This window comes from Carassius gibelio, chromosome A6, assembly GCF_023724105.1.
Source record: "Carassius gibelio isolate Cgi1373 ecotype wild population from Czech Republic chromosome A6, carGib1.2-hapl.c, whole genome shotgun sequence".
NCBI lineage: Eukaryota > Metazoa > Chordata > Actinopteri > Cypriniformes > Cyprinidae > Carassius > Carassius gibelio.
In genome coordinates, this window is record NC_068376.1 from 31,790,827 (window position 1) to 31,807,343 (window position 16,517).

Genomic DNA, 16,517 nt, shown 5'->3' on the forward strand with positions numbered 1-16,517 from the left:
TAATGAAGAATTTCCAATCAACAGAAAATGTTATGAATCTGCCTGGAAGAGAACGTGTGACTATATCGTCTTAATGCACGATGAGAATGAGATTTTTACTGGCTAAAGACTCTCCAATGATCACAGCTGGAGAATGACTGTATATGCATATCAAACCATCTTCCTTTGTATTTCACAGAATAAAATAAGTCACAGTGGTTTGGAATGACATGAGGTTGAGCAAATTTGCTTATTTGGGTTAAATATCCTGTCGTCCTTTTCATTTCCTAACTCAAACTCACATCTCAGCTCGGAAAAAAGTTGTCACACTTTAAATGAGCCAGTGGAGCATTCTTAATGCTGCACGAGTTTAAAAACAGAAAGTCAAACACACACACACACACACAAACACACAATGATGTCAGAGCTAGCGAGTGTTTGTTGAGAGCAATTAGCATTGAATAACGATGCAGTCAAGCACCGGCGCACATGCTTGCACACACACACACACACACATACACACACGCGCGCGCACCGTGTGACTTCATCAGAAGAGGCCGCTGTAGCCATGGCGACGTGCCCCTCTCTGCTTCATGTGCTGCACCTGTGACTGTGTTTTCTTTTCCTTTCACCTTCTCACTCGCTCCAGCTCTCCTTCTGCCTCTCGCTCCATCCCGAGTTAAGCAGGCCCCTGACGCTCGGGGGCCAATGGATGACGCTTATTTGTTGTTTTTCTTTCTTTTCTCAGAATGCCTGCAGGAACGACACTGCTGTGCACAACACACACCTCGCACAAACTCTCTCTTTTGTAATAGATTCCTGCCCCGCACCTGTAATGAGCTCATGGCCTCAGCAGTGATGAAGAACCATCATCGTGTGCTTTGTTGAATGATGAAGACCACTTGATGGGGTCTTCAGATGAATAATCATGCATAGATAGATAATCACATCTTATTTTTGGATAATGGCCAGTAGACATTACAATATACTGTTTAATACAGGCCAATTTGTCAAATAAATAAATTAATAAAATTAATAAGAATTAAGCACTTACCACTAACTATGACAGTAGTAGGTTCTTGTAATCATGCGCTATATTACTATGAGAAAAAACACATTATATATATTTTTTATACACATATTATATAACTTAAAAAGAACAATCATTTACAATTTTATGAAAATAGTTTTTTAATTTTCACAAAATTAAATAATTCCCAAGACATAATAAAAAATAAAAAGCAAGAAACATAAACCTATTGGAAATAAATAAATAAATAAAGTCATTATCAAAAGGACAAAATCAAATAAAAATAAACAAAAATATTAAAAAGTAAATATAAAATTTAAAAAAAGTCTATAAACATAATATATAAAAATAAATAAATAAATAACAAACGGACATTAAATTAGTCATTAACAGATAATTTTAGACCCTGCAACCAGACACTAAAAAGTACAATAATGTCATACCTTGAGCAAAAAGTAAACACACACACATACATATACATATACATAAATAAATAAACAAACATTAACCTTGATTTATAAAGGCTGTATAATATATATATATATATATATATATATATATATATATATATATATATATATATATATATATATATATATATATATATATATATATATATATACATACATATATATATATATATATATATATATATATATATATATATATATATATATATATATATATATATATATACATATATATATATATATATATATATATATATATATATATATATATATATATATATATATATACATACATATATATATATATATATATATATATATATATATATATACATATATATATATATATATATATATATATATATATATATATATATATATATATATATATATATATATTAAAAAGTTACTCCCTGTAAGTTCATGATACGTAATACATTAATTACATTGAATCTTGTAAAATGTTACCCATGAAACATTTGAATCTAATGACCAGAACAGTTCAATCTGCTCTATTCAAGGTCTTGCTGGAAAAGCCTATTGTTAGAAAAATCACTGACACACACTGGCGTGACAACACTGGCAGTCTGTGGCAGATCAACAGTTCCTGTTTGTATTTATGTCCGTGTCATGCAACTCTGGCCTGAGGGAAAGATGTGCGCTGGAGGAATCTCCAAACATTCACGCCAGTTATTATGCTCATGAATCATTACATGACATGGTAGAATCAGACAACTGTATAAACTTTTCAAACACCTGAATTACAAAGGATTTAGAACTAGTAGTTGTTAGGATGTGTGTTTTTCAATGTGAGAGTCAGAGGAAGGGCTGCGTGATACACTGTATACTCATTAAATACACTACTGCTCAAAAAGATTTGTTTATGTTTTTGAACGGCTCACTTAGACATTTACTAGATTAAAAATATAGTAGAACCATTACAGTTGTGAAATTAGATTTGATGAATAGAATGTTAAATTTATTAAACATTTATTTATAACTGAAATTCATTACTAATATCTTGCTATGCATCCTTGCTGAATAAAAGTAACCTATTAATTTAATTACAAAACTTTTGAACAGCAATGTAACATGTTTGTATAGTAACTTGAACATTAAAACTGAAATATACCCAAAAGAATCAATTTGACTCTGAACTAATCGATTCAGAATCAAATCCAGATATATGTATCTGAATCAGGAAATCTATACTAGCTCTCTGTCACAATTTTAAAATGATTAACTGTGCACCAAAAAACAGACCAAATGATTTGCTGCAAATGCCACTTTTTACAATTAAATCCCAGCAGTGATAATCATAATCTGGATTATGTTTTTAATTAATTGTGCAGCTCTAGCATTCATATGATTGCGTCTGAAGCGGGGCTCGTGTAGGGGTGTAAGGGAAGGGAAAGCTCTGCACCAACACAAAGTAAATGCTGAACCCAGTGAATGTGACATTATGGGATGGAGATGGGTGTGTTTGCTTGTTAAACACAGTGCCAGTGGATCTGAGTGACGGAGTGGGTGATGTACAGCACTCCATTGTGTTTATGTGTGTGAGGAGGTCGAGTTGTACAGTATATACACACACCTTTCTGTTTGCACAGGAGTAGAGAACTGGCTTCTGACCATCCACACACACACTGACCTGTTTGCGGATGTATTCGACCATCAGCTCGAGCTGTCTGGGGTCTTCACACTGTCTGTTGAACACGTTTCTCCAGAGCGCCGCCGCAAGAACGCAATCGTCTGACAGTATTCCCTTAAACATTCAGAAGAGACACATGAGATGTGTTTACAGAGACACCAAAATCACTTTAACTCTTGACAGTTCTTGATTGACAATTCTGATATGCAATACTAGTACTGATCATAGTCAACAATTTTGGGCTTAACTGCTTACCTCATCATAACCAAAAAAATTATTATTTTTTTAATTAAATTGTGACTTTTGTGACTTTTGTCTGTCATCATTTAGAATTAAAACATAATACTCGCACCACTTTGCCATAACTAGTAACAGATAAATTAAAATATATATAAAATAATAAAAAAATGAGAGGAGTGAGAGGAGATTCTCAGCTCCTCACACTGTGACTTTTAATTTATAAAGCATCATTTAGAAGCTATTAGGTGATGGATCTATTTGAGCCTCTGCCTAATACTGAGATCACAGTTATGCATTCAGTCAGCGCTGGAATAGTCCTTGGCATTAAATATCAAACATGTGGACGATAATGCAACAATCCTAACTCAGAAAACAAAAGCAGGACTGGATCTGACAAGAGAGGCCTGTCCAGGTGCTTCACTATGCATCTAAACACACAAACATATTCAAAACAAGTGTGTTTATTCTTAAGTCTTGTATGTCGGGTTTTGTGCATGCTTGGAGTGCGTTAGGTCACAGTGTGTGTGCTCGTGTGCGCACGGGGTAGAAAAGCACCTGTGCATAATTACACAGACCTGCAAATAATCAATCTCATCTGGCTGTGCTTTAACTCTTCTACGCACGGCACGCTCTGCTTTGAGTTCCCTGCCCACAGCCAGAAACATTCAACACACTGAACTTTCATTCAGAGCAATTCTCTTTCGTTTTCAGAGAACACTACAAATTGATTCAGCTGAACAAATCTTGATTGCTTCAAATGACTTCTTCTGAACAGATCCTTTTGAGTGAATGATTCAAATATTCACTGAAATACTCAAAAGGACACTCACCAGTCTTCTACTACTGGTCCCCAAATGGATCAGTGAACAATTCAGTTCAAGTGTCATTATTCAGCTTATACAGCTAATTGAGTACAATAACTGTGGATCTGGCAAAATGTATCAATTATGAAATGACTTCGAAGACAATAGTGGCATTGTTCAGATCAATCTAGCTGAATGTTGATTTGATTCAGTTCAGTTCAATAAAGTTCATCAATTATGAAAAATGTAATTCAGTGATAAGCAGCTCTACAGAAGCCAACAGTGTTATTTTTCAGCTCAATTCAGTTCAATGTTGATTTTTTTCAGTGCGACAAGTTTCAATGTTTCAAAATTCAGTTATGAAATGACTTCAATTTGAGCTACAGTTTTAGGCAGCTTTATAGAAGAAAATTGTGATATTATTTAGCTCTATTTAGTTATGAAACAACTGAAATATCAGCTGTTAATCATATCAAAATTACATAAGTCAGTTCTATTTAGTTGAATGTTGATTCAATTCAGTTCAATAAATGTAAATCAATTATAAAACAAATACGATTCAGCCATAGACAGCTCTACAGAAGGCAATGATGTAGTTATTCAGCTCAAGTAAATATGTTTGTAACCACTACAGTAGTATGTACACACTAGTACTGGTGTTTACATACTTGACTACATTTCTTTTCTCCTTTTATTTCCTTCCCGTCTTAAATTTTTCCCTCCCTGTGTCCACCCTGATCTCCCCTCGCGTTCATCCATCTTCATCCTCCTTTCCCGTGTTGTGACGTAGGTTCCTAAAACCAGGCTGGGATATTTAATCAGTCTGAGGGACCAAAAACTGCTTGAGAGGCAGAATCTAGCTTCTATACCGCAAAATTAGTGTCATATCTCACTTCACTGTTATTACTACAGATTAGGAAACTCCAGAATCACACACACGATCGTGTGTGTATAGGTAAAGTTCAAGGGGATCTGGTCTAACATGGCACAAATGACAAGTATTTTAGCTCAATTAGGCAAAGTAACCTAACCGTTGTGAGGATTGAGTCAGTGGGGGTCCTTTCATTTCCATCACAGTAACTGTATCCCGATCCAACGGGACGGACATGTTCCGGACCTGCCAGACGTGCTGATTACACACTATTTTTTACAGCTTAAAAAATATTGCATTCAGGGCCGGGCCCAAAGGGAAATGCCTCCTCATTTCTGGCCTGTGAAAACAGACTTCCACATCAGGTCAAAGTGTGCACACATGTGCCTGTCTTCACAGAGCTGCTGTTCCCAGTGAATACAAGCAGTTTATATTAAGGGTTATTCCATTATGTAGCAAATTTGAGGGATATTTCAACCAAACTGACAATTCTGCCATTGTTTATTCACCAAAACCTGTTTGACTTTCTGTGGAACATAAAATATATTTTGAATAAAGTTGGGGTCCAAACAACATTGGACTCATTTTATTTCACTGCATGTATAAAACAAACTCGAGACATTTGTCTAAATATTTTCACAGAAGAAAGCTTAAAACAACATTAGGGTTAGTTAATAAATATGAGAATTTTCATTTTTAGCAAACTGTCCCTTTAAGTTATTACATAATGAAGTGATAATACCCCTAAACATTTAATATTACAAAAACTTTCTTTGATATTTTATTTAATATTTTTTTAAAGAAGAAAAATTTATTAAATTAAAACATAAATGTAAATACAAATAAATTAATTAACATATTAATTTTAAAACTGAAAAAAAATTTCCGGCTGAACTGAATTATTTTGCCAAATTAAACACTGCAAGTCAATAAGTAAATAGTAAAACTAACAATCTATGAATATTTTATTTGTTTAGGCATAATAACTCTAAACAAAGCAAAAATAAAAGGATAAAAATAACTGAATGAGCAAACAGTTATTTGTCTGGCCATACTGAATATGAAATTGCTGCATAATGTGACACACAAACAGCCAGTCAGAACATATTTGATGTTTAATATGCAGTTATGTGAACCAGAATAATGGGCCAATGAGATGTCAAGTGGGTGGAGCTAAACCGGAAAGTAGTTGACGAAAAAGCAATCAACAAAATTATGCTTGGTTAGCACATGTTAAGCTACAGTTAACATCTTTAACTTTTAATTCAATTTAACTCCATAACCAAAAATACAATACAAAATAATATATGTATAATATATATATATATATATAAAGAAAGACAGTGATGGAAAATTAGGTAACTTTTATACAGTGCCAATCGATGGCCGCTGCCAGGACAGAGGTCAAATATCTTTGTTCCCAAAAGAACTGGCAGCCAGAATGTGCTCGACGCCATGACCTCACTCACATCTCTTTCAAAATCATGTTGAACCAAAAGTTGAAAATCAAAAGTCAAACGGCTTTTCCATTTCACACACATTTAATTTGATATAATATATAAATGAGATCTGATCAGGAGAGTTGGCCATAATTCATGACTGAGCATGTTTATTTAAGCGTTCGTTTATGAGCCAATTGCAACTATAGAAATATATACATAAATGGACCAATAGGAGGAAATGAAGTCATTTGAAAAAGTCAGTACATTTTATAAATATATGTATATATATATATATATATATAAAAGAAAATAAAAACCCATGGACTACAATAGTCCATAAGGAACTCAATATTTAAATATTGAGATAAAATATATAACAAGCGCTCATTTCCACCCTCAATATCACGACCGAGGTGAGACCCTTGAGCAAGGCACCGTATCTAAGTGCAACTTATAACATCCAAGTGAAAGATATAACACCAACATTTCACAAGTTCACGCTTATATATAATTAGCCGGTATGGAATGCGTATTTGGTGTGCTGTCCGGGGAAGGGCTCCGAGCTCGGGAATGGCCCGAACCTAAAGTACCACCACTTCCCCGTCTATTCATAAAGTGAACTCGAAGTGAGGAGATGGGGTGGAGGAGGGATGCTGATAAACTCTCAATGGATAGAGGTAAGTCAGCGATATTTATACTGTGGGATTGATTACTAGATTGTGGTCCACCTGTGTTGATTAGCTCTCGAATCTTGTTACTATATGTAAAAAAAACAAAAAACAGATTCACTGAGTTGGAAAAAGGATAACCCCCCTCCTAAAAATAACTTGTAAACGCAACCAAATGTCGCTAATCACTGTTATTTGGCTTTCAACTATGGTCATTTTGATTTGTTCAGCATGAAAAGAGCTTTCTTGGAGTAATTCAGTCCTTGGTAGTGCAACTGAAGCAAACAATCAACTATGGTTGGCAAGTTAAGGTGTAATGATTAACCTCAAGCCGGAAAATCGATTCAAATATGTGATGATCCAAATCGGCTGAGATGTTAAACAAATCTTGATTCAATTAGTGGTAGAAGTTTATATGAATGCTGGTCTGAAGGGAACTTTTTAGAAAAGTTAGATTGTATTTTTTTCTGTAAAATACATATTAAACTTCATAAGTGCAGCGCTGCATTGTTTACAGTGGAAACCAAAGAAACGGTTTAAGTGCCACCTGGTGGCAGAGAGTGAATCTGCATCTCATTCAGCTTTGCTGTTTTTTTTTCCCATAAAGATATTTTTATGCATAGTTTCGACGCACCGCCACAGAAACAAGAATATGATGCCTTCTAACATAACGTTGGCATTAAACTCAGGTAGTGCGGGCTCGTTTAAAATATTGCACATATATAGGCCGTTCAGATTACTTGTTAAAGTGCAATGAAATACCTTATATCTGCAGACTATGTACATCTGTTTGTGGATAGAGATTTGTAACAGACCAAACTATGTATTTTGCATGCATCACATTATAGTGTGATATATCACTTAACTTATAACGCACACAATATGGATTAGTTCGTTCTGCCGCCTTGTTATTATTTTGTCTTTATTTGTAACGCCAAGAAATAGTTAATCTCTCACGAATTACAAAATCGCATTGCCGTGTACCAGCCTTCAAATGTGTGGAACACCAACTCCTCGTTTTCTATCCCTTTCATTTCATGGATTTAACGAGTCAAAGTGTTAACGTTTCTTCACTTGACTACAGGCTCTAATCCTCTTTTGTGTGTGTGTGTGTGAAATGCGGTGCTGAAGTGAAATAGCTGGGCAGTTTGATAACCGAATTATAATAGGCCGTCTAATAAAAATAAGTTATTATTATTATAATTTAATACATTAATAGGAGAATGAGCCTAATATCATCTTGACTATTGACAGAGACATATGTTATCGTCGATATCTCTGACTATCGTCTATCGACACAACCCTAATATATATATATGCACCACATAATTATTTTGGTCACACAATTTTGTTAGAAATAATAATAATAATAATAATAATAATATATTCTGGGGTGGTTCACTGTTTTTCCTGTCAGTATTGCTATTAACATTCTCTAATAACCAAGTTGGTGAGTAAATTAAATCTAAAAGATGCTGATGAACAATTAATACATTGCACATGATTCTTTTCATTTGACCTATTAATAATTTATGTCATGAACCAGAACACCACATTTATGGTCTCTACATGGGTACACTGAGGTTTCATTTTTATTTTTTTTAAAGGGACACAAAATGAGTTTGACATTCCTAGCTAGGGGAGCCCAAATTTCATCTGGCCTTTAAGTTTAGACTTATTATTAATATACTCACTGCAATACCAATATTAAATTGATAATAAGTTAGTAAAATCTTACTGGCTGAGCAGAGCATCTGAAAAACTAGAGGATTATATTAAAAGTCCTCATGAGAAAATTGAGATTTTTGATTTATAGGCTCTGAGAGAGGGGGAAAGTGACATTATGGAAAAAGTCATTGCACAGTGTGCCACAAGAGAGGTGCTGAGTTCATTAAATACAAACACACAAATGCGGACATTTAAAGCATTTTTAAGTGCACTTATTTTACTCCAGTGCTCACCGTTTTTCCTTACACACAAGTCTCATTAAGGCTTCTTACTCAGTAAGATAGGAAGAAAGGTCATATCACATTAAAAAGTCTTTTCACACTATACTTAACCAAGGTTAATGTCAACTGTCAAACCTAGTCCAATCATTTCTACTTTATGGTTCTTTCATTGTGCTTTTACATCATTCTTGATACTTCAACCTAAGTCCCCCGTTAAAATTCTATGTAATTGTAGGGAGGATCCAACCAGCACACCAATAAAAACATCTTTACTTTTGTGTTCCACAGAAGAATTATAGTCATGCATGTTTGGAATGACATAAATGATGAGAATGTTCATAATTCATGAACTATTGCTATAAAACGTGTGTCTCAAACCCTCTAATGGTACGCGTTTTGGATGTCTCCCTAATCTGACACATCCATTTCAAGTCTTGGAGTCGCTACTAAAGAGCTGATGAGTTGAATCAGGTGTGTTTGATTAGGGAGACGTACAAAATATGCAGTGCTTCTGGCACACCAGGACCAGGGTTGGGAAACACTGCTTTAAGACAAACAGACTGTACAGGCTGACAGTTTCACAGATGGACGAGAAATTATACATCTAGACGCATGTACATATTGTGGTCATCATATTGCATCAACTGCATATTATCAAAATCAGCTTGTTAATTAGTTGCCTGGGGCATGTAGTCAATTGTAATTTTTTTTCAATATGATTTGAGAATTTGTGTTTTTTTAATATGTTCAAAGAAGTTAAAGTAGATGGAGTGCACCAGATTAGAGAAAAATGCAGGTGTTTTAAGACATTTAATAGTAGTTACACTATTTGTACATTTAAAAAGTATCTTAAAAAAACGTAAAAAAATAAAATAAAAAAAAACACTGCCCTCATGTCAGGACATTACAAAAAGAAAAAAAAAAACTATAAAAATCTAACACACACACACACACCAAAGATGTCCATATTAACATGTTAAGGTTTAGAAACAGTGCTTAATAGTATAAATAATTGTATTCATTTATTTATTTTTAAATAAACTGTGTAAAAGTTAAGTAGCTCACTGTCAGGATACAAATTAAAAGCATCAGCTCTAAAAATATATGTAAAAAGCCTTTATAAAGTAGTTGACTAGTCACTACCCAGGCTTAATTGCTAACCTCTAAAAATTACTTAAGGAATAAAATAAAATAAAATAAAATGTTAAGAATATTGTTGTCTCTTTGACAATTAGTTTTTTTTCTGTTTGTAAACTGCTTTGGATGAATGCTTAAATGTAACGCAAAAAGTCATATGTCCATTTGAACATGCATTAACAACAAGGACTTTATTTAGCTAACTATCTAACAGCTTGCTTACCAGGAAATTTTAAGGTTTTGGTTTAGATCTCTCTCAGAGAACAAAGCTTTCTCTATTCTAAGCTATTAAACGTGAATAAAATACTTGACACCTCAAAACTGCTTATACTCTACCTGACAGTCAAAAGAAATCTGTCGACGGCTGGCTCGCGTCCAGCCATCGCATGTTCTGGTATATCCATAAGGTCGCGGTGACTGATTAGCCGCCGCTGGTTTGATCTGGTTCATGTTAACTAGTTCACAGCGTTATGCAATACATGACCCAGGCCACTGCTATATGTTATACATTATATATATTTGACATGCACAGATCTTGACCGAGTTGTGCTAGTTTTTTAAAGCAATACGAATTCAGTTGTACTATTAAGATTAAGACGGAAGGTAGAAGAGATGGGGGGGGGGGGTGTAAAAAAAAAAGTGTGGGGAAAGAGGGAGATTTCTGTTTTCACAGCTGGGCTGAAGTCTTGTTCCCACCCTTTCTGACAGAAGTTCCCCTAAGGCGCCTTGCATTGGCTTCCTCTCAAACACACACACACACACACACACACACACGCATATATATGTGCACTCTCTGCACAGCAGAAGCATGTCATCTTTACTGACCTCGCAGAGATTTAAACACCTTTTGCTACTCTGCTGGACAGCGATCGGCTCCAAATGCCTCCACAGTCTGTAGAGCATAGTAATTACATCCTAAAACCTGTGTGTGTGTGTGTGTGTGTGTGAAAAGTGTGTGTAAGGCAGTATTTTAGTGTATTTCAACATTTTTCAACATATCCAAACAACAGCCCTGATCATCAGTCATGCTACAGCATTTGGCGGAGAAGCTATCTGTTGTATAAAAAGCAGAAAGTACTTAGCACTAGATTCATGAGTCTCTGATCTCAAACAGTATTTGAACATTGTCTGAAAAATGTCTGAATGTCAGACATATGAAAACCTGGCATCAAGAAACAAATGGCGCAGGATCTTTTATATATATAGATTTCTTTTATTTTCTTTTATTTATTTTTTCAACAGACCCTGCAGTAGAGGTCTTCATGGGTCCACTCAGATCTGAAAACATGAGGTTTGACCGGAGACTGAGAACCTGACCGAGCTCATGTCTAAATCTTTGTTGAGTGCTTCAGACACTTATTAGTGGCCTTGGATCTAAAATGCATGTGATCAAATAATTTTTTTTTTAATGGTCAAGCAAGCATTATTATCGGTCAGCAATGATCTCAAGATGGCCAAATAGCAAACAGACAGATGACAGATTATCAATATTGTGGAAGGCAAAACACAAAAAGCATAAAACACTAATGGCAAGGTTTCTCAAAAGAGGCAGTTGAATCTATTTACTCCCATAATCTTGCTCCTCTGCTCCACGTCCTCCCACATGGAGTGGACGATGTAACGGCACATGTACTTCCCAGCTCTGCCTTCCTGCCGCATCCGGACCAGACACATCCTGCCAGAGCAAAGGAGAGCAGAACTCTGACTCAAGATTGTGTTACGCTGTGTTTTGTCAGGATCTGTGTAACCAGCAAACTTAAGAGATCAGCTAGACAACACTCTCAGCATCTGTGGCCAGATACTGTGTCATGGACTCGCATTGTTTTGCCCCTATTTTTACATTTCCAAACTGCTCCTTAATGAATACTGTAGGCGATAAGGCGTGTGTGTGCGTGTTTGTATGAATTAACTACTGGTGAGTTTGACCGAGTCCAGACTGAGTTTTCCCAGTCCATGTTTCTCTGCACAAACACAGTAAATCATCATGCAGATGCATGGCTGCACACGCAAGCACTATGTGCCTTTAGCTGGAAGTGTACAGAGAGTTGGCACCAAACCATCATCATTAATCATTAGTCTCATTCTGATGATATCACATATTCACTTGTTCTTCATGAGGTCAGCCAATCCTGATCATCTGTGCATTAGCATAGCTGACTTTGGTGAGGATGATGATGGATTTCAAAAATGAATTAAATACTTCAATGACATTTGTAGCAAAATCCATACTGGATAAAATTTTTTATAGAAGTATTAATTACATAATTAATTCATGGAATTTGTAGTAATTTCGACAATTTAAATTTTCTAAATAATTTTAAACAAATTTTAAACAAATGTAGAATGACACAAAACTAAGATTTATATATATAAAATATATATATTATATATATATATATATATATATATATATATATATATATATATAAGATCTACACTTCTAGATGACTAATCAATTAAGCCAAATCTATAGAGAAAGTAAAAAATAAATAAATAAATAAATAAATAAAATCCATCTGGATATGGAAAATTTTTAAACAAAAGAAAAATGTAATAAAATTAGGAAAATATCGCAGAATAACAAAAAAAGTCCAAATGTAATTAAGAAAATGCACAATTTTCCCCAAATATAGAGTAAAATATTAAAGTAAAAAAAACAAAACATGTTTTATTGTGATTGATTAAAACCACAAACGCACAAAGTGATGCAATCTCTGTTGAAAAACAATCCAAGAGCTGATTTGATCATTTCAAAGAGCATCATTGCAATCAGAATGAAAAGGTCTATTCAAACACCTTTTGCAATCCAATAAGTAGATGAATATTAATCAACTCAATGCTTTACATGAATAACCAATCCAGGATTTGGAATTTGAATAACCCAATGTCACAACACTGTGTCCAAAACTCACCAAACGTGGAGCTGTGCCACCAAGAACCAGGAGTTAAGCGTGTCAGGGAGAGAGCACTCTGGGAGAAAGAGAGGGAGTACAGGACAGCATGAAGGAGAACGAGAAAACACATATAGCCAAACCAATGCAAACTTGGGCTCCGATTCCAAAACCGCTATTGCCTTTACACCTGTTTTTTTCCTCAGCTAAAGAAAACAACATAACACAGCTGTAAAGTGCCACATAAATCTTCCAGGTGCTGCTGAAAGGGTCCTTTTATGCTCACTTCAATGTTTCAGATAAAGTAAGGGGTGTTTAGGATTCTTCAAAAAAATTAAATGAGCATGGCCATAACAAGGTGTGAGATAAAAAAAAAAAACATAATATAATTAAGGACCAAAAACACTTACTTTCAAAAAATTGGTCATAGTTGATTCTTTCTACACAGCATGTATACATGCGCAAGGCAGCTATCTTAATTTTCTGCAAGAGAAGAGAGACATTTGTGGCACACATGATCAAAAAGCCACTCAATCCGGTGTGATCAAAAGCAGAATCTGATGAAATTGACACCACAGTGTTCACATTTACATCCAGTTTACTGAGACAAACATGTGCCCCAAAATGAAGCAGACATGCTAAAGTTTTAGACCGCCATGATGCTGATAACTCTGACATGGAAGTCATCTCAGATTTCACAAAGTGTGGCCTCTGCTTTTGAAAACACAAAACAGGTAGCGGTATGAGATGAAGTCATCATTCCAGCACCAAAACGTGACAGTGTCAACTTCGTTGAGCTGTTGAATGGGGTGTGGAGGCGGGAAATACAACTTGAGACGGTACCAGTAAACTGCAGATGCAAAAAAACCGGGGTTGATGTCCCAAAATTTTAAATAAATAAATAATAATAGTATTTTAATATTGTATAAATAGCATAAAAATAAGTGTATTTTTGCATACCCTTAATAACAAAAATAAAAATAAATGTAAAATATTTTTTTAAATAAATAAAAACAGATCTTTAAAAGCCATTCAATTTTTTTTTCCATTTTGACATTTGCATAATTAAAAAAAAATCCAACCAAATTCTCACGGTGGTGAAACTCAATATATTCATATTATATTGCAGTAATGCAAAAAAAATTTACATTGTGGTAATGAGATCAATAAGATTTAATTATGAACTCAATTATCACAATAATGAAGTAAAAGTCCAATATATATATATATGGCCTAGTGGTTAGAGAGTTTGACTCCTAATCCTAAGGTTGTGGGTTCAAGTCTTGTGCCGGCAACACCATGACTTAGCTGCCCTTGAGCAAGGCACTGAACCCGAATTATATATAATGCAACAAGTTCTGTTTAAGTTCTGTGACATTCACATATGACATTTTATGAGAAACTGTGATCAGATTGGGGACATCAAATATAAAAAGGTCACTATTTAAAAGAAAATCATTTATCAACACTAGATGAGATTGTTTCTTTACCCATTTGTTGTATTTGAGGGGTCCGGTGAAGCCTATGGCCTCAATCAGTTTGGTGAAGGCTCCCACCTCTTCATCTGTGGTGTGTAGTGTCTCTTTAACAGTATGCAGCTTGTAACAGAATATGGAAACATGTCTGACCTTAGAGTTATGGAAAATGCTGATATATCATATACAGTTTAAGGAGGAAATGAGAAGATATATTTCTCGACTTGACCTTCAGAATTTCTGAATCAGAAATGAAATTATTTTTGAGGAAAAATATTAGTTTTACATTTATTTGAAGCTAAAAGTAGGCAACACTTTTATTACATTTTATTATTCCTAGATATACCTAGATAAAAATAATTGAAATTCTATGGCCTAAGAAAGTTCCAACTCTTGATTATCCCTTAATTGGTCATAACATGCCTAATAAACCAACTGACCAAGAAGAATAAAAGTATGCAAATGTTATAAATGTCAATAGTTACAAACTAACATATGAATCAATTTCAAAATAATTATTGCACAATGCACTGACAATAGCACTAATAATTAATAGATGCACTTACTCCTAAGAGGTCAATATATTAATTTACTTTTCTGTTTACCTGGAAAAAAATCACAACCGGTTACAAATATGTGACTTATAATTTAGAGTAGACCAGATAAGATAACTAAAAAAAAAAGGCCTGTGCTATAATCACATACTTCAATATTGTTAAAGGGTTACACACAAATATTCTGTCATCATTTGCTCTAACAGTTAATGGTAAAATAATATTTATAGTAAGTCAATGTGGACCATCTACTGTTCAGTTACCCACATTGTTCAAAATATCTACTTTTGTGTTCAGCAGAAGAAAAAAATGCATACAGGTCTGTAATAGATTGACAGTCAGTAAATTATGACAGATTTTTCATTTTTGGGTGTACTATAAATTTAAAAGAATATTATAATATGTCCAAAATAACATTGTATTTGTTTGTATTTGACATTTTACAAAATGTAGTTTATTTAGATGTTTCTTTTCTAAGTAAAAAATAACGACTGTCGTGCATTTTTGCCGTGACTTACGGAAGACCCACTTAAATATCATACATTCAAAATCTCATATTAAGAACAAGAATCATCAGATTGTTTTTAAAAGACTCTCTTTAAAGATCACAGTGCACCCCCCCCCCCCAAAAAAAAACCTTATGAACTGTAATTTTTTTTATCTTTACAGTAATTTAAAATAGAATTAAATTGGCGCACATGTAAAAGTGCCAAAAACACTTGGGCGCTTTGAAAGAAGGGATGTTTTTATAGCACAGAGCAGATGAAGTAATATTTGAGTTGTCTTTGTGTCTCTTTCAGAGTGACTGCTTATGCTAGGTGAGAGGTTCTTCCTCATACAGTAGCTGTGCATAGAGTTTTCACTTAAATGTCACAAGTCCCTCTGTCTCTACACTCCACACTCAGGAATGAGAATGTCACCATTATTACCAGTGATATATCTGTTTAGCTTTCACTGCTGCACTTTTATGCCTTCGGGAAACAGGAGAAGGTGAGAGGGGCCATACAGCATGGTAGTATTATAGCTGGCCCCTTAAGGAACTCCTGAATGTTGTTCATCCCTATGTCACCCACCTCTGAAAAAACAAGCAAGCAGTTTGGTGAAGTCATACGGGACAGGGATGTGTGTGAGTATAGTTTGTTTAAGACCTATGACCAATATACAGTTCATTATGAAAGAATTGCTTCACTCAAGGTCATATCAGCAAGCTTTTGAAGCCTGTTTATGCCTCGGAGTAAAATAAATAAATAAATAAATAAGAAAGAAAGTAATTGTACTTTATTTCTTGTAACTGCAATTTTATATATCAAATGTGAACTTGTATCACAATCACACATTTGCAACTTAATTTCTTACA

At 34.4% G+C, this 16,517-nt stretch overlaps 1 protein-coding gene across 1 annotated transcript; it reads right to left on the bottom strand.

The window, feature by feature from the left end:
- Positions 1–2,833: 2,833 nt before the first annotated feature.
- On the bottom strand, positions 2,834–15,429 carry LOC128015212 (ubiquinol-cytochrome-c reductase complex assembly factor 1-like). The gene is made up of 6 exons (XM_052598874.1): positions 15,424–15,429; positions 14,622–14,729; positions 13,542–13,614; positions 13,153–13,210; positions 11,807–11,915; positions 2,834–3,244 (listed from the first exon to the last, which is right to left on the bottom strand). Exons 1-6 carry the CDS (start codon positions 15,427–15,429, stop codon positions 2,834–2,836), a joined length of 765 nt encoding a protein of 254 aa, XP_052454834.1.
- Between the last annotated feature and the right edge of the window lie 1,088 nt (positions 15,430–16,517).

Bases quoted from the DNA above. Each gene is read 5' to 3' on its own strand.
- LOC128015212 (XM_052598874.1), bottom strand. The intron at 13,615-14,621 runs GTAAAGAAACAA...CTTCTCTTGCAG, and splicing joins CCCTCAAATACAACAAATGG to AAAATTAAGATAGCTGCCTT. The intron at 11,916-13,152 runs GTGAGTTTTGGA...TTGCTCTGGCAG, and splicing joins GTGGCACAGCTCCACGTTTG to GATGTGTCTGGTCCGGATGC.